Source organism: Typopeltis vanoorti, chromosome 2, assembly GCF_054136105.1.
Source record: "Typopeltis vanoorti isolate ZY-2024b chromosome 2, IOZ_Tvanoo_1.0, whole genome shotgun sequence".
In the NCBI taxonomy this organism is placed as follows: Eukaryota; Metazoa; Arthropoda; class Arachnida; order Uropygi; family Thelyphonidae; genus Typopeltis; species Typopeltis vanoorti.
Genome location: NC_143550.1, coordinates 49,753,918 through 49,781,567, shown reverse-complemented (window position 1 = coordinate 49,781,567; position 27,650 = coordinate 49,753,918). Strand labels below are relative to the sequence as shown.

The 27,650-nt window shown below is 36.0% G+C and overlaps 1 protein-coding gene across 1 annotated transcript; it reads right to left on the bottom strand.

Annotated features, from left to right (window-relative positions):
* LOC150109001 (17-beta-hydroxysteroid dehydrogenase type 6-like) lies at positions 1–27,650 on the bottom strand. Its single transcript, XM_090404863.1, has 5 exons — positions 27,313–27,650; positions 9,449–9,661; positions 7,524–7,706; positions 4,400–4,532; positions 1–556 (listed from the first exon to the last, which is right to left on the bottom strand). Exons 1-5 carry the CDS (start codon positions 27,515–27,517, stop codon positions 190–192), a joined length of 1,101 nt encoding a protein of 366 aa, XP_090260989.1. The 5' UTR covers positions 27,518–27,650; the 3' UTR covers positions 1–189.

Genomic DNA, 27,650 nt, shown 5'->3' with positions numbered 1-27,650 from the left:
TTATTTACAAAGTACTTTATTGAAAAAAAAAAAAAAAAAAACATTTACATTTTTTGTCTTTACACAATGTCTTCACCGAAGAATCACTATACATGTTATTTTAAAACTGTCATTAAACAAATAGCTAATAATTAACTTTTCACTTGTATAAACATCCAACTAACACGCACACATGAAATCGGTTCGAGTTTAATTATAATGACTCTTTCCATTCATTGTGCGTCTCGTCAGTGCTGCTGGTTTCGACTTAGGAGCATTCATAGATATTATGAAGTCTAATACGGATTGAGGTGTAAATTCACTCAACCAGCAAGCAAATTGAAATCCTACATCAGCAGGGCGATAATAAAACAAAGGGCTCACAGAGCTGACGGCATCTTCCAGACAATCGACTACTTCATACACTCTGGGATTACAGCGAGTTTCCATGTCCAACATGCGCTCTTTAGATTCTGAAACGTACTTGTCGCCATAGTCTTCCCGTATGTCTGCTGGTACATTTTTCCACATCTTGTCAAAGGCATCTATAAAAGCTTGCTTTGAAGTTAGGGATGTCCTACGAGCAAAAAAACAAAAGTCAAATGCTATGATAGTTGTAGCATACATTTTGTTTGTTATATACTTTTTTTTCTTTTTAAAATTGTCTATAAAAATCATACAATACATAGAAAAGAGGCTTGTCGTATAACTATGAATAGTGAATGAATTTAAGGGAAGGTATGACACTGGAAGCCTGAAATGGCTTCAAAGAATTCCATCTTTGATCTCTAGAACATGTTTCCTCCCTCCCCCCATAGTACTACAAATGTATACTTTCAGCAGGCTTTCTTGCAATTATATATTCTTCAAGCAAGTATTTATCTAATTTTATTTCTTTAATGTTTAAAGAAATGAGAAGTGACAGTGTAAATGTGACCTACTAGAGACGTTATTACGAAATCCAAGGTTCTGTAAGACATCAGTTTTCATTGATGGATCATTAATTAGATCTAGTCCCTGTCTAATAGTGATCATTTGACCTTAGAATGAGAATTGGGAAAGGGGATTATTATAAATAATCAAGGATTGATTAAAGTAGACCATTTTTTATGGAAATACACTCAGGCAAAATCGGCAACTGTGATGGACGTTTTGCATAACTGAATGTCTGTGCTTATTTCGGGAAGCAAATTTGATAAGAAATTTTGGTATTATCAGGATGAATATCGAAATTCTGAAAGAAATACAGTATGGCGCAAAAAAAAAAAAAAAAAAAAAAAACAGTAATGAATAATTGCAACGATATGTGTTATGGAGTGAACGTGTTTATTAACAAAGAAATATATGCTTACACCTGATATGTACATCCACAACTATTGGTGGAATCTTGGTCGAAGAAAGCATTAACCACGGTAGATGCTTGTGATGGGCACTTTGTCTTTCAGGATAGGTTTCGTAGCGCATGCGAAAGTTCTCTGTCATCTTGGTGAACAAGGGTTGGGACATCTGCTGGACATATCGTATAATTTTATCGCGTAGTTCATCAAGGTTGGTTATGTGGAATACCCATTCCTTCAACATACCCCAAACGAAGGCATCCCGGGGAAGTGGTCTGATCAATAAGTTCTAGAAACACGTGACGGGTTGCTCCATCCTGTTGGAATACTTCCGCACGAAACGGAATGTTTTTTTTTTCCCCCACGACACATCCTATACAAATCCTGAGTAAAGGGAACCAACACAACTATTCAAGGTCACGGTTTCTCCACAGGTTTCTATTACAAAATCCAAGTTCCTATAAGACGTGTAAATGTCCTACAAGTGTCACTTCTCCTTTCTTTAAACATTAAAGAAATAAAATTAGATAAATACTTGATTGAAGAATATATAATGGCAAGACAGCAAGAAAGGTTGTATCATTTGTAGTACTATGGGGGGGGAGGACATATTCTAGAGATCAAAGATGGAATCCTTTGATGCCATTTCAGGCTTCCAGTGTCATACCGTTCCTTAAATTCATTCTTCAATGAAGTAGGACCCAATTATCCCATAGCCGACAACCGCACACCATGCGGTAACCTTCTCGCTGTGAAGAGGTTTCTCTTGGACAAATTCGGATCTCGAGAAACTAAAACCCAGGTTCATCTGTTTACATGAGCGCTTAGGTTGAAATGCGCTTCGTCCCAGAACCAGACATTTTGGAGGAAGGCCGGATCTTCATAACCATTGGCCGGCAGGCGTGCACAGTATTCCCGTTGTGTAGCATAATCTGTTGCTGTTAAACACTGACCCACCTAAATGACGTACGAAAGACATCCAGCTCCTTAAGGAGTCTGTAGTGACCGCCTCGGTATTCCACGTTTTTCCGTTGTTCACTTCGTTTCGGAGACTGTAACACTTTCTCCAGCACATCCCCGTGATTCTAATTTCTGTTAACAGTTTGTGGTCTCCCCGAATGTTCTTTGCAGAACACTTCCAGCACGTCGGAACCTCTCTATTAAGGCAATTGACACTGTTGCTTGAGTCATCTCTAAGGAAACGACGAAAAAACTGCTCACAAACATGTCGTAGGCTTGGACTATTTGCTCTACCAACTCTATATGGACGAAAATAATGCTCAACAATCAACGTCTTCTTTTCCAACGTCAACACCATTGACGTTGGGAAACAAAAAGTCCACAAATGCTCTTCTATTAAAGCGCATGCAGTCGAACGGCATAACTCATAGCGCGTGTACTGAAGAAATTGTCGTTCAGTACTGTTTTTTGCGCCATACCATACCTTGTAAGAGGAGTAAAAAGAAAAAAAAGACAGTCTGAATCGGCTACTACGTATGATAGATGTAAATGACAACTAGAGCTAATTAAATTGTTAACTGTATAGAGACTGGAAGGTAACATTTGAATTGCAAGCTACAAATGCTAAGATTAATTCTTAAAAAAAAAAAAAAGTAGTATTATAAAAGAAAGGAGGTTTTAAAGGACTTCATCCTGCGTGTCAAATTATTCAAGAAGAAAATTTATATCAACTAGGGAAAGTAACATTGGCGTTGTTGAACTTTAGGAATTCTCAGCGAATTTTCTGAAACTTACAAATACGTTAAAATACGCATCTTCTATTATCTGTATAATCGCAAGATATCATTCAGCTCGATGGTTTCTGAAATTGGCTAATTATACCCACAAGCATAGCATAATTATATTGCTAATTGTAATTAAATCGTGTTTGTTTGATTGTTTAGTCGAGCACTTGAACTCTGCAACCAAACAGTCATTGCCAAGTACTATTTCAAGTAAATTCACAAATCTTCGCTTCTTTTTTTTTTTTTTTTACTATGGTCCACAGAAAACTGAATGCTCCAATACGTTGACATGCTCATGGAATCAATAAGTTCCCTAGCAGGCAAAAAAGTAATGCTTAAACGCAACACAGTTAATACAGATGAGTAGCCTACAATGACTCGGTTATTTCTTCCTAGTATGTTTTTTGTGAATACCACCAATGAATAATTGTTCTAGAAACGAAATATGGAATCTTTTTTAAAGCAGGATCAGTCCTCTCCTAGAGATATTCCAAAAAAAAACAAGAGTACAGCGCATTCCAAAAAGTCTTTCCTCATGCGACCATAAAATGGCATGGAATGATACAAGGCCTAAGATAGCACCGTAAGGTGCAAGATGCCTTTAAAAATGGTCATGTATATGATGTGCAAATTGATTCCACGATGGCATGGTAAGGATTAATCTTTAATTTGTTGCCAGTTTGTAGAAGTGTACGAAAATATGTCGCGTCGTGCAAACAGGTTTGGTGTAATGCATGGTAGGACAGATGTCTAAAACGAACAGCTACTTGATGCGCTATAACTAGGAGCTTTAGGACCGCCTGCCAAACAATCCTGATGTTGTAGCATTGAAATCGATCTCTTTAAAAAGATATTACCTGTCTTGTCAGACAAGTTTCTTTCCAAAGAGATTCACGTTATCATTGTCTGACCTTCAAACGATGATAATACGAGATTTCGTTTCCTGATTAAAAAAAAAACACTTGGCACTGAAGTCTTCTAGGAATAGACGCCTTGGTGTTAAAGGTATGACAGATGTATTAGCTGCTCCCGTTGGCTGATTGCACAGAATTTCCCCTTACAGCAGCAGGCTGTACGAATGTTCGCGAATGTCTTTAGCTGTTAGGTGTTTTTGGTGCCTGCATTTTGAAGGCCTGGAGCGACATCAAAAGTTCATGTTTGGTTTAATTTCTACGTAATGACCTTCACCAGTCTGGAGTAATTTGACTTCAAGATATTCAACAACAGAGAATCAGTTCCTTTTAGAACCATCTAGAGCAGCAACGACTGAACAAAAAAATTAATGTTATGACATTTTTGACACTTAAGTTTCTTTTCAAGGAATAAATCAATACTTACTGGTATAACCATGGCTCGATGCTCACGACTTTAACTCCCCACTTCTTCATCTCCAGTCGTAGAGTATCCGTGAAGGCTAAGGCACTATATTTGCTCATGCAATACATCGACCCTCCTGGTATGACAAAACGGGCTGGTGAGAAATGAATTATAATAATGAAATGATGTGTGGACAATTTCTTAAATATTTCACATTAATGCGCACATAAGAAATGCTAAACCAAAGCACAAATTAAAAAAGGGCCAAACGAGGGGGGGTGAAAAACGGGGAAACTGATGTAGTAGCAGAGATAGATCTTCAGGTGCAGTCCGAAGTGTAGTTAGTTTACTGTGGATAAAATAAGAAAAATAATTAAACAGTCTATTCTGATTAAGATGCAATCCTGGCTCGGCGAATAAATAACAATTCTGCTCTCCAACCAGCATGTTGCGGGTTCGAATCTGTCGAGGCACAGATGCTTTTGTCTTTATGTAGGAGATGAATTTCGTTACGCTTTTGTAATGTCTGCTTCTTAACACACCTACAGTACTGATGCGATGCAAATGTACTGTAGGCCGATGGCCTTTCATGGGTGGTATTTACATAAATATATAAGCACTTTTACACCTTTTTTTTTTAATTATTTTCCGACCTTTTCAGTCCAACTTTGAGGGCTTCGTTAGACATCGCTAAAATAGTTTCAACAAGATCTGTAAATATTATGATTGTTCGCAATCATAATGTTTACAGCTGCACTATTATTTTGGATGAGCAAAAATAAGAACGCGAATACTAAAGAATAACAAATTAAAATTATTTTTATCCCTATTAATAGTTCGAGTCCATTGTTAATCTCGTATCCACACTGGAAGCATCTGGATACGAGATTAACAATGGACTCGAACTATTAATAGGGATAAAAATAATTTTAATTTGTTATTCTTTAGTATTCGCGTTCTTATTTTTGCTCATCTAAAATAACATGGGTAATAAACGATTTGGGGGACGCAAATTTTGTCTTTACCCCATTTATTTTGTAATATCCGGTATGATATTACAAAATAATCTTCTATAGCAACATGTTGAAAATTAACAGAACTCAGTGAATGGTATTTTCGAAACTAAACACTTGACCTGCAAAGAAATATTAGGCCAATCAGGTATTTGATATACGAAGTGGAAAAGTCCAAGGCGCAAAAAAAAAAAGTGGGGGAAGAAGCAAGGCAGGAATCATTGGCCTGATGCCAAAGATCATTAAGATAATTAATAACCGCTTCGCTCTGAGGATAAGGATAAACATGTCTAAAATTCGCGGCGTTGTATGTTGAGTTTCATACATGAGATAAATACAAAAGAACACAAAGGCTTGGTTCTGTTTTTTTTTTAATTTTTTTTATCAAAATGTAAGATCATTAGAAAGAAAGCTCTAATTTACAATGGACAAAGGGATGACGGACACCTTTGTCCACTCACAATGGACGAAGATGCTTCATCCTTGTTTGCTACTTATAATATGTAAATTATCTATTTGCTGCATCATACTGCAATTGTGCATTTTTACCTCTCACTCATGAGTTATGTGCAACCAAACACAAATATTTATAAATTTTTATAGTTGTTTAAATTATAATACGAAGATAAATCAAAATATCCGCAGTCCGTTTCTTAAAATTATCATAAAGTAAAATGTATAATGACATTATTTCTCAATACAGTCCACCTCATTTGAGTATGTTTTGGTCTAGTGACGTGTACAGTCTTTTCGTAAGACTATAGAAGAAAAGATAAAAATGAGCCATAAAGCAAGTCATTGTATGCTTCGTTGCTTTTTTACTACTTGATTTCTGGTAGCATGGCAGTATTTCAAAAGCACTTTTGAGTGAGCTATCACCCCTCGATTGGACTCAAAAGTGTATTATTTGAAATGTTTCCATTTGAAAACCAGTCTTGCGCAACATTATGGAACTGAAGTTTATTGTGAAGGCGTTTGTAAGGAATCGCAGTTAATTTTCACTTGGTTTGCCATTTGCATCCGCTGTTCTTATGAGTCGGTGAGTGGTTGATTATTTGCAGTCAATCCAGAGAGGAGAATCCAGCAAGCCACAGAGAAGAATCCAGTCTTCTCTGTGGCTTGCTGCATTCCGAGTCTTCAGTGAATTTTTTTGCGCTTTTTCAGCATAAAAGTTAGTGATATCCTTCTGTTGCAATATGCATGTGAATAATTCGACAAGATTAGTCGGTTCAAGTTGAGTGACGCTCTCTGTGTTTACAACTGCATCTTCATTAAACAATTCGATGGATCTACCAAGAAGATGCTTTCTAATTTGACTTCGTATAAGACGTTCGGTCTTATCAATAAACACTCCGGAGAAATCAGAATAAAATATTATAAAAAGAGAATGTTTGATTAGATTGAAGATATTAAAACAGAAAACTGAGTTCTATTTTGTCTTTAAAATAAACTTCTGATGCTACACGCCTTTTCTCGTGAAGATTTTCAAATCAATCCACAGAATCCTTTTTGACTTTTTTAATTTTAATCTGTTATGTTAACAAAACTTTCATTTCAAGAAATAAAGTCCCAAGGAGATGAATTCTACAAACTAATGCTAGTGATTCGCTCTTGCGATCTTTTGTTTCCTTGGACAATGAACTGACGATTCATTGTCTAACCATTTTTTTAAAAAGTTCTCCTAAATAATTTATTCATTCTGAAGCAACTTTAATCTTTATTGGCTTTTTTTAATTATTAACTTAATATTCACATTTTTGCAGAGGGGAACAAACACTTCTGTATGCATTTGGACTTTGATTTCTCGGGACAAAAGAGCAAAACAACAAATGCATATAATAACGCGGGGGGGGGGGTTGCTTCATTACATTTTTGTTAGCATAAATTGCGCTAATTAATGATTTGAGGCCATCCATAGGTTTATTACATTGTTCAGTGCATTAAGCCCTAAATTTATCGCAGCCAGATACTGATTTGGGAATACGGTTTATGGTGGCCAGTATTACAAGAAGACGGAGAAAGAGAACGAACGGACCAAGTATATTTTTAGAGGTGTACAGCAGGCGTTTCTCCAATTTACAAGAATGTGGAATCCTGCTTAGATACAAAATACGAATGTCGATTCTACTTACATAAGATACTGACAAGGTTGACTATTCTTCCTTTATCTTCTCGAAGTAATTGCAGAAACGCTTTGGTCACTTTGACTACCCCAAACGTATTGACTTCATATACTCTTTTCATTACATCCATGCTGTAGTGGTCGATCTCCCCAACATCCATGATACCTGCATTATTCACCAAGGCCCAGAACTCTGAAAGGCAAACAGACAACTCTCATCAGCAAAGGAATACTTTCGAACACAATATCAACTTGTAGGATTATAATATTTGATATAATACTAAGTTTATCGTAAATAGTTCAAATCTCCAACTGTTGTTTCTTCCCTCCTATTTTAATTACATCAGGATCACTAAAATAATTTATCTTTTGATTTCATTTGTTATAACACTAGTCATGAAAAGTTGTAAACCTATCACACTTTCGCCGTTGGGGAAGGGGGGGGGGTTTAGAATAATCAGATTTCCATGTTCTTAGGGTCCAAACATGGTCCCTAAGAGTTTCAAATCTCAATGTGTCATGGGTGTTGGCGAATGACCTTAAGTGGTACCTGATTTTCAACGCCGCTGCTCATTGGAGGCCTGAAGCGAATTGACAAAGTTCCGTATTTCTCTCGAGGCAGGAGTCCGGGATTATTTAACTCGCCTTCCGTTCCCGATGTTAAATGGCTTATAGATGTCGAACCTTTTGGTGGATGAGATTCTCGCAGAAAAAATAAATATTTTGGCATCATTTTGAATTCGAAAACACTTCATTCAGATAATCACGAACTGCTGGGAGAGCATGAATGGCCAAAGGAGAACGCACTCACTACTGAAGTTTGTGTGTGCACCGGCACAAGTTATTTGGAAATAGTGTTGAGCCAGTGTTATACAGCATCGTGATATTCGTATAAGAGCTCTCCTCCTCAGCTGCTAAGAAGAAAGCTCTACTAAGCTTTTATTAAACAGAAAAAAAAAAGAAAAAACTCATTAACCCAAGATAGTTTAATTTAATGAAAATTATATACTAAAAATCTCAAAATAACTTCAATTATAATTTAAAATGTTTTATGGATGTGTATTTATTATTAGCTTTTGTTTTCAATTTAATGAACTTAATTAGTGGGGTGTTCAATATCGTCAGCATTCCTGAGATTCCATAAAGGAGAGAGAGTTCCAAACTATGACGTCACTTCCATTAAATTTTACAGCGAGGATGGTACACTTGGGACTAATGCGTCACCCGGAATCCACATCTACATTCTACTATCCGGTCCGAACACGGTGTACGTGATCGTCACTCCAAGAACCAGTCCCGATGTTCTTTACATTAGATTACTTCATTCAATTGACTGCCATGGTTAATGTTGGGATTATGTAAATGCCTTTTTTATAGAAACCGAAAAAGCACAGCTATTTAAGTGTTATCGTACTACTAACCAGTGCCTCTTGTAGACTTTCTGAACTTGATCAATCGCTTGTACTGCTGAGCTTTCATTTGGATATTTTATTATTATTATTATTCGTGACACCTCCAAGGAGTCCGAAGACTCATCGCGGGAGGACACCTACTGTACAACTCTCCGTCTCCACTACTAAGCCGAACCTCTACTACCAATCACCTACATCAACGCCATCTACTGCCCACCACCACACCTAGTATTTTTTTTGTCTGTAAATTTTCATCTGCAAATATTGTTGCCTTTATGTAGGGATGCCTGGAAGTTTAGAATTGATTGCTATGCTTGTACTACCACTAATGGTAGAAATTAAAAATAAAAAATAGTCCTGTGAACAAAACGAATCCAAGAGTTAATTTTTGTTCACAGTTCCTATGCATTTTGCGAAACTCACCCAAAGAGGTAGAGGATAAAAATAACTATTTCTTCTTGTAAAATACCACTTAAATTGTTATTGTTATTTTTATTGAGAATACGAAGAAAGTTATGCTCACGTTTCCCGTTCAATTCTTGCCTCACTGTTTTAGCTGCAAGTAACACTTCGTCGTCGTTTGTAACATCCAGCTTTATAATACGAAGTTTATCAGAACAGTCAATTTTTAATTTAGTGGCGCCATCTCCCGAGGGTTGTAGACATCCGGCAAATACGTGATATCCATAAGAATCTAATCGTTTAGCTAAGTGATGTCCAAATCCAGTGTCGCATCCTGCATGGAAAAAAAATAATAATAATAAATATAATATAATAAAAAAAGTTAGAAATGTAAGAGTTCTTGCAATAATTTTTATTCATCAAAAAAAAATTTTTTTGATGAATAAAAATTATTGGAAATAAGTAAACTAAATAAAATTAAAAAAAAAAAAATACCAATCGAGTCGATTGAAGATAAGTAACCATTATTGTCAACAAATGAGAAATAAAAGGATATTAATTGAATATCGGACTATATATCAACATTAAAAAATGATTCCTAGTCATGAAATTGACAGATTACAAGATAAGTTAAGGAAAATTGGCTATGAAAGAAACAACAAAGATAATCCGCTAACATCAAGGAAATGGGTAACTATGTTACTAAATATTATTATATTTAGTAACCCCCTCTTACATTATTTTAAAATAAAATCAAAGTTTATTAAATCGCTAAATAAAAATAAAAAAAAAACTTTAAGTGGCCTTCAAATACTCGGTCGTAAAGGACACCACCAGGTAGACAAACTAAATGGTTGGCCTTTTAAGACCAGTTCTTCAAAGTATCGTGATGATAACATCAAGTCTAACAAGTATGATAATTGTGATATAAGATGCGATATAAATCCATGGATTGCAATGCCAATAATAAAAGATACATTTCTTTATTCAAAGTTGGATTTCTTCTGAGATCACTAAGCGATAAGTATGGAAAACAAATTCCATCAAGACATGGCCACATGAAAGGCATTCCCAAGAAAGATGGCATCTCATTATACTGGATTTTTATCAGGAAAGTTATCAATGTTTTATTGGTGTTTATCTTTTGTAAGCACTTTAACACCGGGAGTGCTTAAAAAAGAAACGCATTTATTTTCAGCATTAAGTCTGCTTCCCTCGCATGGAAATATCTTTTTGATAGATAGATTTCCATCCTTCATTTCACTCACTTAGTTGCGTATGTACCAATTTGCGTAATTTTACTTAGTTAAATGATTTAAAATCCCATCATTTCCTTCACAGATACTATGAATCATTAGCAAAGTTGTCCGCGCGGTTAGCCTAGTGGCTTTGCGCTTCTCAGCCATATGCCTGGGGAAGGAGTGTCATGGGCTCGATTCTCGTCGTCGACGTGAGGAACTTAAAGATCGTCCTCAGCCATAGCCAAGTTAGCCGGTCCTGGGCGTGGACCGCAGGGTTTTTTCCCCCAGTTTATCTGGGGTTTTTCATCCCACAAGTAGGCAAACCTACCTCGTGAACACACGAATCTACAGCCATAAATACTTAACCCCCCCCCCCTTGAGGGGGCTCGACTCGTCTCAATAGGGACGGGGGATAAAAGGGAGGAAACTCCATATGAATAAATACTATAAACTTTGCTAATTTATTTTAAGAATAATCTATGAATGTATTTCTTTAACCCTATTGATGAATATTTTTTATTATGATCTCACTATCGGATAAGAAATCGTCTCAATGGGTGTGTTGAAATTGAGAATAGCGAAAAGGAAAAGTTGAAGCAGAGCTATCAGAATGGAACATGCAATCTTATCATCATAAATGAAGTTCTTGGATCGTGAAGTTCGAGCATGGCACCTGCACTATTACATTTATCACTTTGCTTGTCTAGTGGAGCCTTGATAATACGCAGTCACTAGAATTTAGGCATTCGAAAGCGTCACATGATGAATCCTAGAAAGGCAACAACAAAAATTCAACATTTAGAGGTAGAACTCTAAACATGCCAGTATTGCCTGGTTTAGCAAACATACAGATGGTAGCTGTAATACTAAAATGTCAGATTGTTCAAAGGGGTTTTTTAGTGCCTTGTTCAAAATAGTTGAACAAGGAGTAAAACAGGCATTTTCGGAGTGCTTGTTCTTCAAACAACAGAAACGAATTGGACAGTTGGGTAAGTAGCGTGACCTCTCTGAGGGTGTTGAGTCATTAAATAATGTATAGCGTGTCTTGGAGCAAGGTTACATTAATTAAATTAACTCAGGGGGATTAATAATAGGTATGGGGATGACAGTATATCAGGAGCACCAGAAATAACATGCAGTTAGTCTTTTCAAAAAAAAATAATCCCTCGATGAGTCCCTTGGACTCTCTGGAGGTGTTAAGTAATAATTAGTGAAACATTGCTGATGAATAACGTTCTGGCAAGAATAGATTTGAAGGGTATAGTAAAATTCAGAAGGGGTAAAAGGGGGTGCGGGCATTTCTTGTGAGACGGACAAGTTGAGATCATTGTGAAGATTGAACTAGGAGGGAAATCCCAATAGTGGTGGCTTTAGAACAGGGATATTTAGTGGGATGCTGCTGTAGTCTAAGGAGCATAGAGGATAACGAGTGGGAAATGTTTGGAAATTTTGCAAATGCGAAGTAGATAATTGCTGTTTGATATTAGAGCCATGGAAAAATAAAAGATTGAATAGAGGAAACATCGTAATAAGGGAATCGGATTTCTTGAGGGGGGGGGGAGTCATGTTTAAACCCGTGATTGTAAGGAGGAATAAGATGATTGTTGTTACAGAGATCTTATTCTCTCTTTCCGATGCTGTGGTCTGGCAAAGAAAGGAATTCCGAGACTGCGACAGACTTCAGAAATACAATGGATGAAAGAACTCGAAAGAAATATCAATGGCGCATCGGAGGGAGAAAGAACTGTTTCATTAACAGCAGTGGTAAGAAGAATGAAATGAATTTCGATCCGAGGTGAATTCTAAGGAATTTTTTTTATTATACAACCAAAGGATGGAGAAATTATTATGATACTTGGAAGATGGTTGGGTGAAGGATAAAATGACATAATAGATGTTGACGTTTATCGAGTTATTTCATTCTGGTGAAGATTTTATGTAGTGGGCCGTTAAGGGACGAAATAAAATGTACTAAGTATTGTAGATAGAAATAAGACGATGGTTCTGGACAAGGTTTCCACGTGCTTCAGTGGAATATGCTAATGATGGGCAATGTCATTGCATAAAGGTGGTGTCAAATGGAACCGTCAGACTGCAGATCAATTGGTTGGTATTTCTTATGGGTTGTTAAGAGTTTGGAAAAATGAGTCAAGGCTCTGGAGACGAAGGTCGCATCATTGATGTCTTCCACGTGTATTTAAAAAAAATTGAAGGTGAAAGAAATAAGTATCTTGGGAGAGGGGGGGGAGTATTCAGTCTAAGTTTACAGGATACATTGTAAAGATGGTGATCTTATCTCTGGAGATAAGGATGGAGAGGGAGGGATTGATTGTGGTGAAATTTTAAGCGGATATAACACTGAAACCGTGACTCATTAATTATGAGAATAGATTGAGAACGTGTCATCTGCAATCTGACTGAGTTTGATAGAAGGAACGACGATATGATCGAGATGAATACTTTTTTGAGAGAGATTTTGACCGAATGGATGCTGGCCTTTTTCAAAAGGGTATAATAAAAGGCAGTTTCTCATTTGCAACATACCATTCACTATTTTAAGAATGCAAGTGGAAATTGTAAAAGAGAAAAAAAAAAGAATGTCTTTGAGCCCCTTAGTATCTCAGGTGGTGAAAGCCGCTCCGGGTTCGAATCCCGTGTAAAACAGCTGAAAATCTACTCTGGACGATCTTGTATGTATTCTTGATTTTATAAGACTTGTCATTAAAAATAAATAAAACTAAAACTATTCAGTACATGTAAAAAGAAAAAACTAGAACGTAATCGTGAAGGTTACTAGACAAAGGATGCTTGAAGTGAAGTAATAATATTTGTTGTTGTTCTATAGGTCATGGTTAGATCACTTTATGATGGTTAGACATTGCGATGTCCTCAAGCACTTTCTCATATAGTGTGTAAGGAAACTGTTTTAGTAACTCACGCTGTTCATGCGTAGGCTTTATGACCGTGAGGTCTTCATCTCGTTATTTTTGATTCAACACCTTCATTATTTATTGCTTGCAACTCTTCATAAATAACACTTCCTGCTTCGAACAGCAGGTGTTGCTTTTCTTCGAATTCCCTCTCTCGTTGCAACGAAATATATATTAAAAAAAAAGATCAGTGTTTAAGTTAACTGAGGATGAACGATGAGAGACTTATTTGAATTATTTGCACAGAGAAAACAATGTATTTATTTCTTCGTACTGTATTCATTATTTTTTCACGCAATTTGTGATCGATCTATCAATCACTTTTTTATGATTATTTATCGGTAGTCCATTGTTGGAGAAGATTGCCCAGAATTAAAAAAAAAAAAAAAAAAAAAAAAAAAAAAAAAAAAAAAAAAAATTGAATGTCACCGCATTGCGCATGCTTTGAATGAGTGACATCGTTGCCATGGGCACAAACGTTTATTGAAATAGCACATAAATGCATAATCTGATGGAAAGTGTAATGGAATTGTTGTATTATAATAAATATCACTCAAATGGAACGATTATCCAGTGCATAAATATAATGCGTCATTCATAAACAGTGGAAGAATGCTACAGCTACTGACATATCAAGATCACTTCCGTTTAATTAACTTATTAACTACACAATTTTCTCCCTTTTGACATTAGTAGAATGACGGTAGTTGCAAAAGCAGGTCATTTGCTTTGAATCTATGCAAAATAATTGTTTAGATATAATTTCGAAAGTAAAAAGTGGACAAAAACAAAGTGACTCACTAAAAGCACAACATCCGGGCTCTTAACAGCGTCAATCAGGAAGGAAAAATACAGTTTTGACCCTCCATAGAGGAAAATATTTGGCGTAAAGTGCATTGACCAAGAAAGAAGCTCGAACGAAGTATTTGATCAAAAATATTCACAGCAGTATACGTTTGACGAAGGTCAAACGTATACTGCTGTGAATGTTTTTGATCAAAACAACAGCACAAAGAATGAAATTGGGTTATGAGCACCCCGCGTTGCAATTTTTTTTTTAAACAATTCATCTAGTCATTTTGATATCAAGCATTCAATTATGAAAGTCTTTCAACTATTTTATTATAATAAGCGATCTTTATCATTTTTTTTTTTTTTGCACGGTTGTGTTTACATTCATTCAAATAACAAGGAAGAGATGCAAAGAATGTCTATTAAAACAGCAATGCTAACAATGTGGGTTAGAATAGCAATTTTAACAATGCGTCCATTAAAGTGACATTTTAATAGCAATTGCATTTTCATAACAATTACTATGTAAGTGCTTTTGCACTAAATTTATTTAGCGTAAAATTTTTGTCACTTTTTAATACTATACATAAAAAAAGTGTTAATTTGTAGTTTGAATATTTTATACGAGGTCCCAAATATTATTGACGTGACATTTTACCAGCAATGTGTAAATTAACATTTTAAATGTTTCTAGATACATTTTTATTAAATAATAAAACTATTTTTTTTAAGTTTTCATATCCTAATATCACAATTGCATCGTAACAAGTTTTAATGTTATTAACGCACTTTGCAGAAGAGTGTAGTTTTTTATTCTTATATTCCCATACATACACACACACACACAAATCTTCATGCTTCTCTATGCTGTTCCCTTTTTCCAGGTATTTCAGTGGTCCTTAATGGTTTATATAATGGAGTATTTCTGAATATCTTACTGTTCGGATTTGCCGATTTTTAGATTGTTATAGGATTCTAAGAGTTGCGACTCCTTCTAGGGAAAAAAATGGCGAATTGTTATCACGTTGTCCCAGGTGATTTACTGGCGTGATGCCAGTAAATTTCCTGGAGAAGGCAAAATATTTTGCTGCCTTCATTCAATAAATAAATTAAAGTGGGCGTTTATGTACTTAGTATGGTGTGACGTTAACAACTTTTATTGTTACGCAACCGGTAGAGATGATGATAATCAAACTTCTCTCTCTGACACACACAAATCACGAGAGGTTGGTTGATCAACCTATAGTGCATTAGTGGTGGGTTGGGAAAGAGAAACTTGTTGACATTCAATTTAAAAGCCTGTCAATTGTATTCCTTGAGAAATGCGTCATGGGGAAGACTGTTCCACAATACAGCAGTTGCAGGGATGAAGGAGGAGGAAAAGAAACTTCTTCTGTGGGTTTCAAAGTGTACTGTGAAAGGATGTTGGGTGGCAGCTGCACGTGTTCCAACAGAATTACCATCAATAATTCCCTCACTCAATACTATTTCAGATGAATATTTGCTATGGAAATATTTATAGAATACAAAAATTTGCAGAAAACAAATATCTGTGCGAAAGTGAAGGGAAGTGAGTTGATAAGAGATGGGTAATCAATCAAATTGCTCTCCTCTGTATTGAATCAAGCATTTTGAGGAAGCTCTTAGGAAGCATACTCCAAACGTGAGAGCAGTATTCAATAGCTGGGCGGATTTGCAATTTGTATAAGGTTAACAGCTGTTTAAAGGTGAAGTAACGTCTTGAGCGAAAGAGAAATCCTAGTTTTTTAGAAGCTGAGAATGCAATGGTTGCGATGTGTTATTGCCAGGAGAGGCTTGATGTCAAGGTAATTCCAAGAAGAAAACTTTCATCTTGTCTGGAAATTTGAGGGTTGTCAGAAATGGTTCTTCTTTGTGTGAGAAATAAGAATTGGGCTTTACTAGCATTGGAATTGAGGTTATCTGAACCCCATTGGAGGATAGCTTGGAGATCAGAATTGAGGGCAGTAGTGGTTCAGGTGAGTTGTGTAGAGTAAAGTTTATCAAATAAAAAGGGGGAGTGCAATGTGCTGTTAGTCTGCAAAACTGTGTATTGGGTTGGAAGTCAACTGAAGTAGGTCATTGATGTACAGAAGGAAGAGGGTTGGTGAGAGAACAGAACCTTGTGGAACCCCGGCATTAGTTGAATGGTGAGAGGATAAGGAACCATTACATGTGAACAGCAAGGACAGTTATTTCGTTTTATTCTTCAGCTTTCTTGCGTTTCATACCCACAGACCGATTAGAAGCTAAATGATGAAGTTGCACTCTTAGATGAACGCGTATCAGAAAGGGTAATGAAAGAACTCATAAGATACGTCTAATAGTAGGAACTCTGAGGGATAATTGGTTCAATTTTATTTTATTTACCATTGAACATACACTCAATGGTAAATAAAAGCCTTCATATATCTTTGGGTTGCAAAGTGTGATAATCATCAATTGAATAATTAAAGTGTTAGGAGGCAAACATAACAAAGCTGTCTCATGACGAGCAACATACAGCTGATCTACTCAGTCCAAAAATTCTCTTATTAGATTAGTTGATGACTCTATGCGAGTCTAATCTATGATGAAATTCGAATTCCATCAGAGGTGGAAGGGTTTGTATCTTCCTTTTACAAAACTGACCAAACAAGTGCAGAAGAGAATGCACAAAAACTTTGTGGTTAGTCCAATTTTTAATGGACTGCTGTAAGCAGGGCTCAACAAATTATACAAAATCCTACTCGCCAGGAAAGCAAATATCTCCGAAGATACTCCTTCCCCACCCTCCCATGTCCCAATAAGTCAACACAAGTTCTACGTGATTAGCGATGCTCTATTCATTGTTTGGAGAATATTTCCATTGTGTGAAACCATTTCAAGTAAAGGAAGAACAGTAAAATCAACATTTGGGGTGGGGATATAATTTATTACATTAATATTTTTACTAGTATGGCCCTTTTATATGGCACATTCTTTTGTGTTTCCTTAAAGTTACAAAAATTGTTTAGAAAGTTTTTTTTTTTTTTTTTTTTTTAAATAAAAAAAAAATATATATTATTGGTTTTGAAAAAAAAATGATCCATCTCCTATGAGACTGTCAAATTCACCTTTAGTTAAAATTAAAAGTGAAAACACTCTAAACCAAACATTTTAGTACAATCTCGCTAGTGAATATTGGGTTAGCAATCAACAGAAATACTCGAATTTATAGATTTTGTGCGTGAAGCGATAACAATCAAGATCACTTGGGTGATGTCGATGTGCACGCTATCAGATAAGAGACATTGTACAGGCAATGCAGAACCTTCATTCATTGGGAGAGATTGCAATGATGTAAAAATCAGCTAAGACTTTCATAACTGTGTATTTTAGCTGGTTTAACTGTTTCGTAGAAGTAAAAAGTTTCTAAGAAGAAAACCCTTTTGGCTCTTGAGGCTAATTTATAAATCTCTTAAGGTTCTTTTCAATTCTAGAGTGGATTCGAACTCCGGTCGTCCTCGCGAGGGTACACTACTTAGTAATAAGTCGATCATCTGTTATGTATGAATACTGTGGAGCAGTTGAACATGGCTCATGTGCACAGAACTGTCACCCTAATAAAATTCAGTTGCTGTAAATGTTTATTAAATGTTTTTTTTTTTTTTTTTTTTTTTTTTTTTTTTTTTTTTTTTGGCTTTGGTTTTTATCAGATTACTGCTCTTATTTCTTCAGTATTATCAAGGATTCAATTTGTTTTGCATTTTCCAATTCGTTTGTGTCTTAGTGCCTCAATATGCACAATCTTCTCCATCTTTGAATTGCACGTATTCTGTGACCTTTTTGTCTGTCCTGCGGGAAGATAGATACGCGATTTCGAGAATAAAAAAAAAAATTCCATTAGTTTCAAGGATTTAAGCTTATTATGGCTGTTTTGGCCTCAAAATCTATTGATAATTCGCTTTAGAGGACGACCTGTTTTTATTTTTCCCGGATGATTTATGTCGAAATACTCGTTTGAACTCTTTCTATTGGGATTATTTCAATATTCTCCCGTTTAGTTGCATTTATATTTCTTTATTTTCTCAATTACTGGTTCTTGGTTTAATTCTTTCGTTTCTTTTGTGAATAAATAATTGGATATTCAGCTGTTCTCATAAATTTCACTTCAACTTGCGTTCTAAACCTTTTTTTAATACCGTGTGCGTGTTCGTAACCAAGTTAGATTTAAGCGCAGAAATTGTCACTCTCGTTATTTTTCAGTATTTAATAATTTTCATATTTATGTCATTTTTTTTCGCTGTATAAAATGATGCATCCGAAATCATTACAATATATTAACTCTTCTTTGATTTTTTTTTTATTAATTACTAAATACTATTTTCTAGTTCGACTGTGACGTTTTAAGTAAATTTTTTTCCCCATTTCTGTTTTTCTTTGGAAATTTATCATTCCGAAATTGTGGGCTATTTTTTTTTTAACAAGCTTGAACAGTTTTCTGAACTCTACTACCAGAATCCGTAACCAAAACCTGATCGTTCTGTTCCATTTTATTTTCATTGAACTATATAGTAAATAATCTTACGGACAAAAGACATCACTCACTAATTCCTCTGTTTATTTCTTGATATTATGATATTCAGCCTGTATCTTCCCCACTGCTGAGTGAAGGCCTCTCCCATTGAAGGAAGGTTCGACCTACTTCTCCCATAACCACTCGCTCCATATTAGGAGTGAGTCGTTTTGGGAGATTATACACTGCCTTGGAAAGAACTCAACGGACACAATAGAGTGAGGAACAAACAGCCATGGCGCCCATCTTAATAAGATGTAGGATCTCCTTTTGGCTACGATGACTGCAGCAATCCTCTAGGGAATAGTTTCCATAAGCGTACGATAGTGATCAATAGGAATTTTGGACCCTTCTTCCTATAGGCATGTAATGAGATCCTGGACTTTTGTGGGGGAGACGTGACCCTTGACCTGACGCTTCAGTTCATCCTACAGATGTTAGGGTTGCGATCAGGGCTCTGTGGAGGCCATCGAGTGTTATGACTCTGATGCCCACAAACTACGCAGTTACAGCAACAGCCTTATGACACGGTGCATTGTCTTCCTGAAAGAGACGATGATCAGTTCAGTAGAAACGCCACAAAGTAAGTAGCATTGCATTGCCAAGAATGTTTAGATACCTCTCGAAGTTTTTTACAGATTCGTGTTCCAGTCGATGCCCGGAACTCCGCATTCAAGGTGTCGGCCGGCAAATGATAGCTTTTACGTATTATCCCTGGTAGCACCCTACGATCACGTTCGATGAATGGTCGTCCACTGTTGTTAACACTTACAGTTGACTCCTTGCGCTTCCATGTGGGTATGGTATTGTTGATCTGAGATGACCTAACGTGTCAACAATTTAGGAATAGATAAGTCAGCAACATGTCATCCTATCACAACGCCTTTCTCAAACTCTGTCAGTTCCACAGATTTTACGTATTATCCTTCAGTTCCCTTCTCTCAGCCATTTCAGCCGGACACTTGCACTGACTTGGGCAGCTTCATATAGCTGCAAACACCTGGCTGTTTACATAGCACGATGCACCTTGTCCATTGGGGTGTCCGCTGACTTCTTTTCAAGCGGTGTATTTAGTTGAATGTGTGAAAGACAGTTACAATCATCCATGAGCCCAGGTCTGAGTTGGTACTGATTTTAACCTGCAGCCCTTTGGCTAGAGAAGGGATACGCTACCCACTCGGCCAACCTGGCCTGCGTTTATTTCATTACAGCATAAAATAATAATCCATAATTCAATGTTATGTATATTTCATTATCCTCAATAGATGTGCATAACTGAATGTTTTGAAATTTGGCCCAACTCCATAAAGGTTGCCTTTTGTATCTAAGTCGGTATTGACGAAGCCCTTTAGTTGGAAAGACCTGGTTTCTAATCCCGTTTAGATCGCGATGAATCTTTATAGGGACTTTTCAACTGAAGGTGAGTTAGCTGTCTCATGCTGAGAGGAAGTTTTTTTTTTCTCCTTCCCGGAAGCTCGATTTTTCATTCCGTAAAACAGGCAAACCACCCAGTAGAACACACACGAAAGATTTTTCGAAGAAATAAAAAAAATTGAGGAAAGATTTATCTTTCCTCAACTTTTTTTTTTTTTTTTTTTTTTTTTTTTTTTTTTTTTTACCAATGGTATGAACATTTTATTCCTTCATAAGCTCATTTTTCCTCAAGTTACTTACTTAAACGAGTAACTCATAATTATAGCTTGGGTTTATTTTTTCCAAATAGTTTTTACATCTTCGATGGCTTTCATAATTTTTATATTACCACAGTTTTAGGTTTTAAACTATGTTCATGTATTAGAAACAAAGCAAGAATTCAAGTGTGGTTTAGAATAGCTTAAATAGTTCTATTGTTACAATCCAGTAGTTTTGCGCATGTTAATATCCGTTTTGCATGCTCAAAACGGATATTAAATAAAAATAAATTGTATGCTATTATCGCTAAAAAGCTTTCATTATGTGATTTAAAAGAAATCTGATAATAACTTTTTCACATACGGGTACAAAACTTTAATATCCAAGTCTAGCCTTCACTTACGCGAAGGCTATTATATGTTCAAGGTAATCTTAACACACATGACGAAAATATTAGATTGGTACGTGTTTTCTTAATCTGATTTCTACTAATTCTTTCAGCGAGAAAAAATAAGTTTCCTTACAGAAAATTTCACGAATAAAGAAAGTATTAGTTTTTAGGGAGCAGTAGATTGAATAACTAGTTCATCACTGCCACCGCACGACTGTTAAATAGACTAAATGTGTTAATACTAGCAAGTCAACACACGAAGACGTCTGCATCCTTAATGTTTTAATTTGAACACTTTAGTTCACATGAATATTTAGTGATATTTCTTTAATACAATATGGAAAGTTTTGTTTGTTGATAACTAAGACGAATGTATCGCAATGCTTTTCATGAACGAAATAGGCGAGCTGTCTAATTGTTCTAACTGTTCTACTGAATGAAAATACGAAATTAGTGCCCTGAAAAGCTAATGATTTTATCGGACCAAAAAGGATTCGCGTAAATAAAATAATAATAAAATTGAAATATTAGTAATACGTTGATGGTGGACAAAGTTTACAGTTTTTTCTGTCCATACACAAGGGGTTTCATAAAAGTAATAATTTTTTTTTCTTAATAATGGTGAAAGGGAATGAGATAAAACGGGGTGTATAGATTGACCCGTTAATAACGTTCAAAAAAGATTGCCATTGCAGAGTGGCGCTACTGTCGCTTCACAGCTAATTCAATCGCAAGATGGCGGCTACCGTGCGAGTGTTGTCCGTGAAGTTTTTCGTTTCAACCAACCAAACGGCTTCACCAAGTTACATATACCGTGAACTAGTTGCTGTGTATGGCCAAAAGTGATGTTAAAGAAGCAAGTATGTTTTTCGTGAAAAGAAAGTGGGGCTGTGGCGACATTGAAGATCGACATCGGGGGAAAGCTTTCATCGAGCAAGACAGAAGACAACATTCTGCGCATTAAGGGGCATCGTTTCACGAGTGGTGAACTTGAGTAAATCCACTGTTTACGAAATTGTTCACGATGTCCTTGGCTTGGAAATGGGTGCTCCAACTGGGTTTCCCGACAGAAGTCAGAGGAGCCAAGGCAGCCCTCGTGGGAATGCGTCTGGAGAATCTGTCGATACAGCAACAATGCGAGGATTTTCTCGCTCGCCTAGTCACAGGAGACGAAACGTGGGTTCATCCCTTTACCCCGGAGAGCAAACAAGACTCCATGATTTGGAAACATCCACAATCTCCTGTGCTCCCTAAAAAAAATGCAAAACTGTTCCCACTGTCTGAAAAGTCATGGCCACAGTGCTCTGGGATCGCCAAGGCCTTCTGTTGGTGGACTACTTGCAAGAGAGGAACAATCAATACAGATCTTTACTGGGCAACGTTGGGCAATATTCGATGCATTCGACCAGGATTCCTGACAAGGGGCATGATTTTGGTGTATGACAACGCTACTCTGCGCACACTGCTTGATGAGTGTTTGCGCTGTAATCGTTGGGAACACTAGGTCACCCCTCTCCCCTCACGAAACACCTTTCCGGAAGGCATTTCACTATCGATGAGGAAGTTCACCAGGTGGTGCGATGTTGGTTACTGTGTGGGGGCACGGGCTTCTTCAGTATTGCTATTGATGAATTGATCCATCTTAGGAGAAGTGCATCAATAAATTTGGAGACTCTGTGGAGAAGTAATGCATGTTCACTTATTTCTTGGTGTATAATTTCAACTTCCTATTGTTAAACATCCTCGAGGAGGGGGAAAAAAAAGTTTTTTTTTTGCTTACTTTTCGGAAATCCCTCGTGATTTAGATTAGCAGTTTTCACAACTGAGTTTTATTGGCTTTATTATTGCGTAAATAATACTAGTCAGTTTATCGATGTTTCAATCTGTTATTTATCAAGATAAACGGACCTCTCTTAAACCAATGAAAGAAAGAAAAAATAAATATGAATGCGGTACACAAACAGTTTAAAATTGCAAAAATGAATGATTCTCTTCACCTGCTGCATGTGCAACATTTGCTGTGTTTTCCTCTCACGTTACTTGATTGTTTAAATAGTTGAGATTCAAATCCCTGCTGGAGCTTTCTACACGTCAGTGATTTAAGCATTAATTATTATTTAGCGTGCTATGCAGTGGCGACCCGTACATAAGCAGTTTGTTTGTGTTTAGAAATAATAATGCTTACAACATCATATAAATGCAATACGCCATGTTAAAGGTTACAGCTTATGTTTCGACATTGATTGAATAGTTAATAATTCGAATTGTTCGATTAACGCTTTAGATTACGAAACAAATGCTACGATCTAACGCCGATATTCGTTTGGGCTTGTCATTGCACGTTACATCATTCCCACACTGCCCAAACGGCAGTAAATTCCCAATATAATAATTTCTTTGGCGATTTTTCGCAGTCATTTTCCCTTTTGAAATGTGGACGCTTGTTATAAACAAAAGTATTCAGGTGAAGCAAATTCCTTTTTTTTTTTTTTTTTTCCACTTCGAATGTGGCAAGTTTCCTTGTAACGAAGGTCGACAGGTTGATCAGTTCAGGGTATTTTTTTTTACGGTTAACTTGTTTTGTCAAGTTCATTACGTAATTTCTTTTGTAACATTTATCATATTTGGGACCATATAACTCATCAGGAAGTTTTATATCAAAAGTAAGTAAAAAAATTATATTCAACAAAGCATACTTTGAAAATTTTATTACGACAAAACACGATTTGTCCTGAAGTCGCCCGAAGAGGTGTGTGTGCGTAATTTTAAAAAGTAATATATATAGTTCTTACTTATCCTAAATATAGTCATGCATAGATCTAAGTTGTTTATATTCGTAGTTGTTTATATTCATTTCACACTTATGCTTTAAAATATTGTTAACAAAAACCCTAATACGCTGGGAGGGGGGGAGTAGAACGTGATGAATAAATTGACATACAGCGCCATCTTCATCCGAAACGGGAAAACTATTCCGAAGGCTTGAAAACATCAGACAATTCTTCATTTTAGTATTAGTGCTAAAAATCAGTGAAGCTGATTAACTATTATGGTTAACAGAAGGGAGAGAGGAAAGAATAAAACGTCATTAGTAACCAAGACTTAAAGCAAAGCGTTTGAAAAAAGTCTAAAGATGCAGTAAAACCTTGCATAAAGAATGACATAAAATTTTGACGATCATGAAACAGAATTACCATAAAGTTAGTGTTCTGTTCCAGCAGACTGGAATATAGAGTTTATGGAATTTAAAAGATAGTAATAATAATAAATTAAAGATATTGTAGGACTTCTTTAACATAGTCAACATAAATGGCATAGCATAGACAACTGAAACATAAATTACAGCAAACGTCATCAACAATGAATCTGGTATCCAAGGCAACATGAAGAATAGTATCATTAATCACTTGTGAAAATTGATAGAAATTAAACCAAGACCTCAATAGCATTCGTTCTTTTGTAATGGCGTTATTCACAATATTTGACTTTGTAGCAAGTTGTTTTCGACTTGTAATAGTGAACATAGTTTTTTTTTTTTTTTTTGTCATCTTTGACAGATAATTTTGTAGCATTTTTGTCTAAAAATCCACAATTGAAACTAAATTTAAGACGAACTAAGAATTTAAACACGGATTCTAAGTATCTAAATTCGTATCGTTTGGAAATGTTTTTGTTCTTTCAGTTGTCGCTACAAATGGTCTGATTTAAGCAAAATAAATGGAAATAGGAAAGTAGGCATTCTAAGCGCTCTTGTAAAATGTCCAATTTAAATTTGGATGGACAAAGTTTTTGTAAAGATTCGGAATCCATCTAACAGAGAAGATTTTGTAATATGTGTTAAAAAAAAAAAAAAAAAAAAACTAATGTAGTTATGCAGGTATTAAAATAGAAGTAGTTATTTGTGATTGATTCGCACATAAATTTTATTTTAATATTCTGATTGTAACTTTTCAGGTTTCAGAGCTTTTATGCGAGATTTCTGTCAAATGAAGGAAAACTACTTTTTTTTTAACTGTCGGCTGTTATCGGTAATAAATATTCCTTTCTTATTAATCATTATTATATATTTGTGTTTCTCGCGTCGTCAAGGCCATACACTCCGGAGTTTTTGCTGAGGCTAAAGGCATCAGAATCGGCAGACTGCAAACAGAATTACCGAAATCAACACCGAAGAAAGAAAGACAAACACTCCATCTGATGAAAGTGAATAGCATCCAGATCTTGTGAGAAGTTCCTTTTGAATTCTTGACAGGATTGCAATCCATCTTTGAAAGCTTGTATTAATATCAACAGACTCGAGATAGTCTTGATATGAGTTGTGATTTTAAAAACTAGAAATCCCTCACTTTCTGATGCATTCAATTAAAACGCTACTCCTTACGTTCTATTGCATGTCTACTACAAGCAATTAGCCAAGTATATAAATCTGATTACACAAGTAGTTATGATATGCTGTGAGGAACTAAATGGAATCGATAAATTTCGCAAAAAATCTCTGAATTGAGAAAAGTTGGTGCCTGATTAGACGTACAGCAGCTGTGTGTGTGTGAGAGAGAGAGAGAGAGAGAGAATCATTAGGAGGTCGGATGTGTTCCCAGGTATCTGGGAGCGCACATCCGCCAAAGTATTTTGGTTGTTATTAACCTTTGAAGTAACGAAAAAGCTACTTGTTTTACTCGGAGCCACTGCAAAACTATAAATAAAAAAGTTACATGAAGTCTATCCAAGATTCGAACCAGTCTTATGGGAGGGTGAATGTCACGTAGCTCTCGGCATGGAAACAGAGACGCTAGAACAGTGGCGTAGCTAGGGGGGGGGGGGTCCACCCCGGGTGGCACAATTTTGTTTTTCGACGATTCTTTTATTTCTGCTAACTTGGTAATTTTTATTACTTAATTAATAATTAGTTTTTAACAACTATACCTACAACTAACATAAACATAGTGTTTAAATTTATTTTCCTATACGTCGTTTTGACGTTTTTGTATTATTTTGGTGAGGGGCGTAACAGCGAGTAATAACAAAATGATGTTTATATAACAAAATGGTTTTTGTTTGTTGTCAAATAAGATGGATGCGATCACCTTTTTGATGACACGTCGTCCACTTGCATCCGTAAAATATCGGTAAATATGTTTGTTTGCTGTGGAAGTTTACTCATTACAACTAAATTAATTAATTATATAACTTGTGGTACTGAATATGGCTTGCGTATGTCATCGAACGGAGCCGTCAAGCTAGAATGGCTCCATCCGCTAATATGTATAAACTTGAGCTCCATCACACACACAATAGCCATCTCAATTATCGAAACCCAGTTGATTAGTAAAACATGGTTGCCTAGATAACAAGTTAAAAACTCAGTCTAAGAATCCTTCAGAAATAGTCCCAACCGTATAATCATTTGGACTTTGAGCTATTCCCTTGTACTCTAAATAAACTTCGCACCCTAACCACTGCAATCGTGTCCTATTTCATCTCCTTAAAGTCCGATTGTAGTGAATATTTAATCATGCACAAACATAGTTTTATGTAATAAAGATTTTCTATTTTTATACAAGTTTCTTTAGAAAAATTGGGTCCCAGGACTCGCTTTGTTTAATGAACAAATAATGAGCATATGCAAATATGAATAAACTATTTTGGTATTTGGGAATATTTGCAAGGAAGCTCTTAACACGTTCGTGAGATAGGGATATTAGCGCAGTATACTCGACATATGAGTGGCTAATTCAGGTATCGCCTTTTGGAAAACTTAATGTTAACTATCGGGTTTTAGAAAATAAACATTTTAAAAAATGCTTCCATTTTTATGACTTATTTGGAAATTTTATAAAACTGCCAAACTTGTTTTCTTATTTATTATATTACATACAAAATACTTTATTTTTTATTTTATTTTATTTTTTTTTTGCGTCAAATTGCCATTGATAGATCGAGAAAGTATAGTACTGTACTCTAATTAGTACCACAGATGAGCTAGCGATTAGTTGGGACTTCTTTTGGAGAACCAGTTGCGACTTTAAAATAGGTTTTCATCAAATATTAGTGTGACATCACATCGGGAGAAGAAAATCATTGAAGTAAATTTTTGAAACAGAATAAAAAAGGTTTTATAAACATCTGTGTTTCAGTTGTATTTGAACTTACGATCCATCTTGGAAACCAGAACGATGTGCCCACTCCAAGGCTAAGATTAATTTTGAATGCTTGAGTGCTTCCGCATCTTCATTCTTCATAACACATAGAGTAAAACTAACAGGAAACACGCGGGCGTACACCCAACCATCCGTACTAATTTAGGAAATCGCAGTGAGATAAAAGAATATCATCAATCGATAGCCAGCTCGGATTAAAAACAAGAGCATCACTGAAAAAGGCACAGAATAATATTTCGCCACAACTGCATACGAACAAAGTATTGAAAGCAAAATGATTTCTTACCTGTAATAAAAACCGCTTTGTTGTGTGGCGAAACCTTTTTCCCGGGAAAACGATGCCTTAGAATTGCCGCTAATTTTATTGCCAAATGTGCAATAACAACGAGAGCACCCACTTGAGCAGCCGCTTGGGTCAACCACGGAACAGACCACACCGTGAAAAATACGATCCCGAAAGAGAGCGTGCAGTACAACAAGTAATGGGTCATGATGCCTTTTCAAGAATTCTCTCCAACTTCCAAGAGTCCTTTTCTCCCTGTGCGTCCTCGAGTAACACTCAGTTAAATAGTTCACATTCTCCTCAGCTGCGCGTTGTCGGAATGCGCAAACGCTGATGGTGGA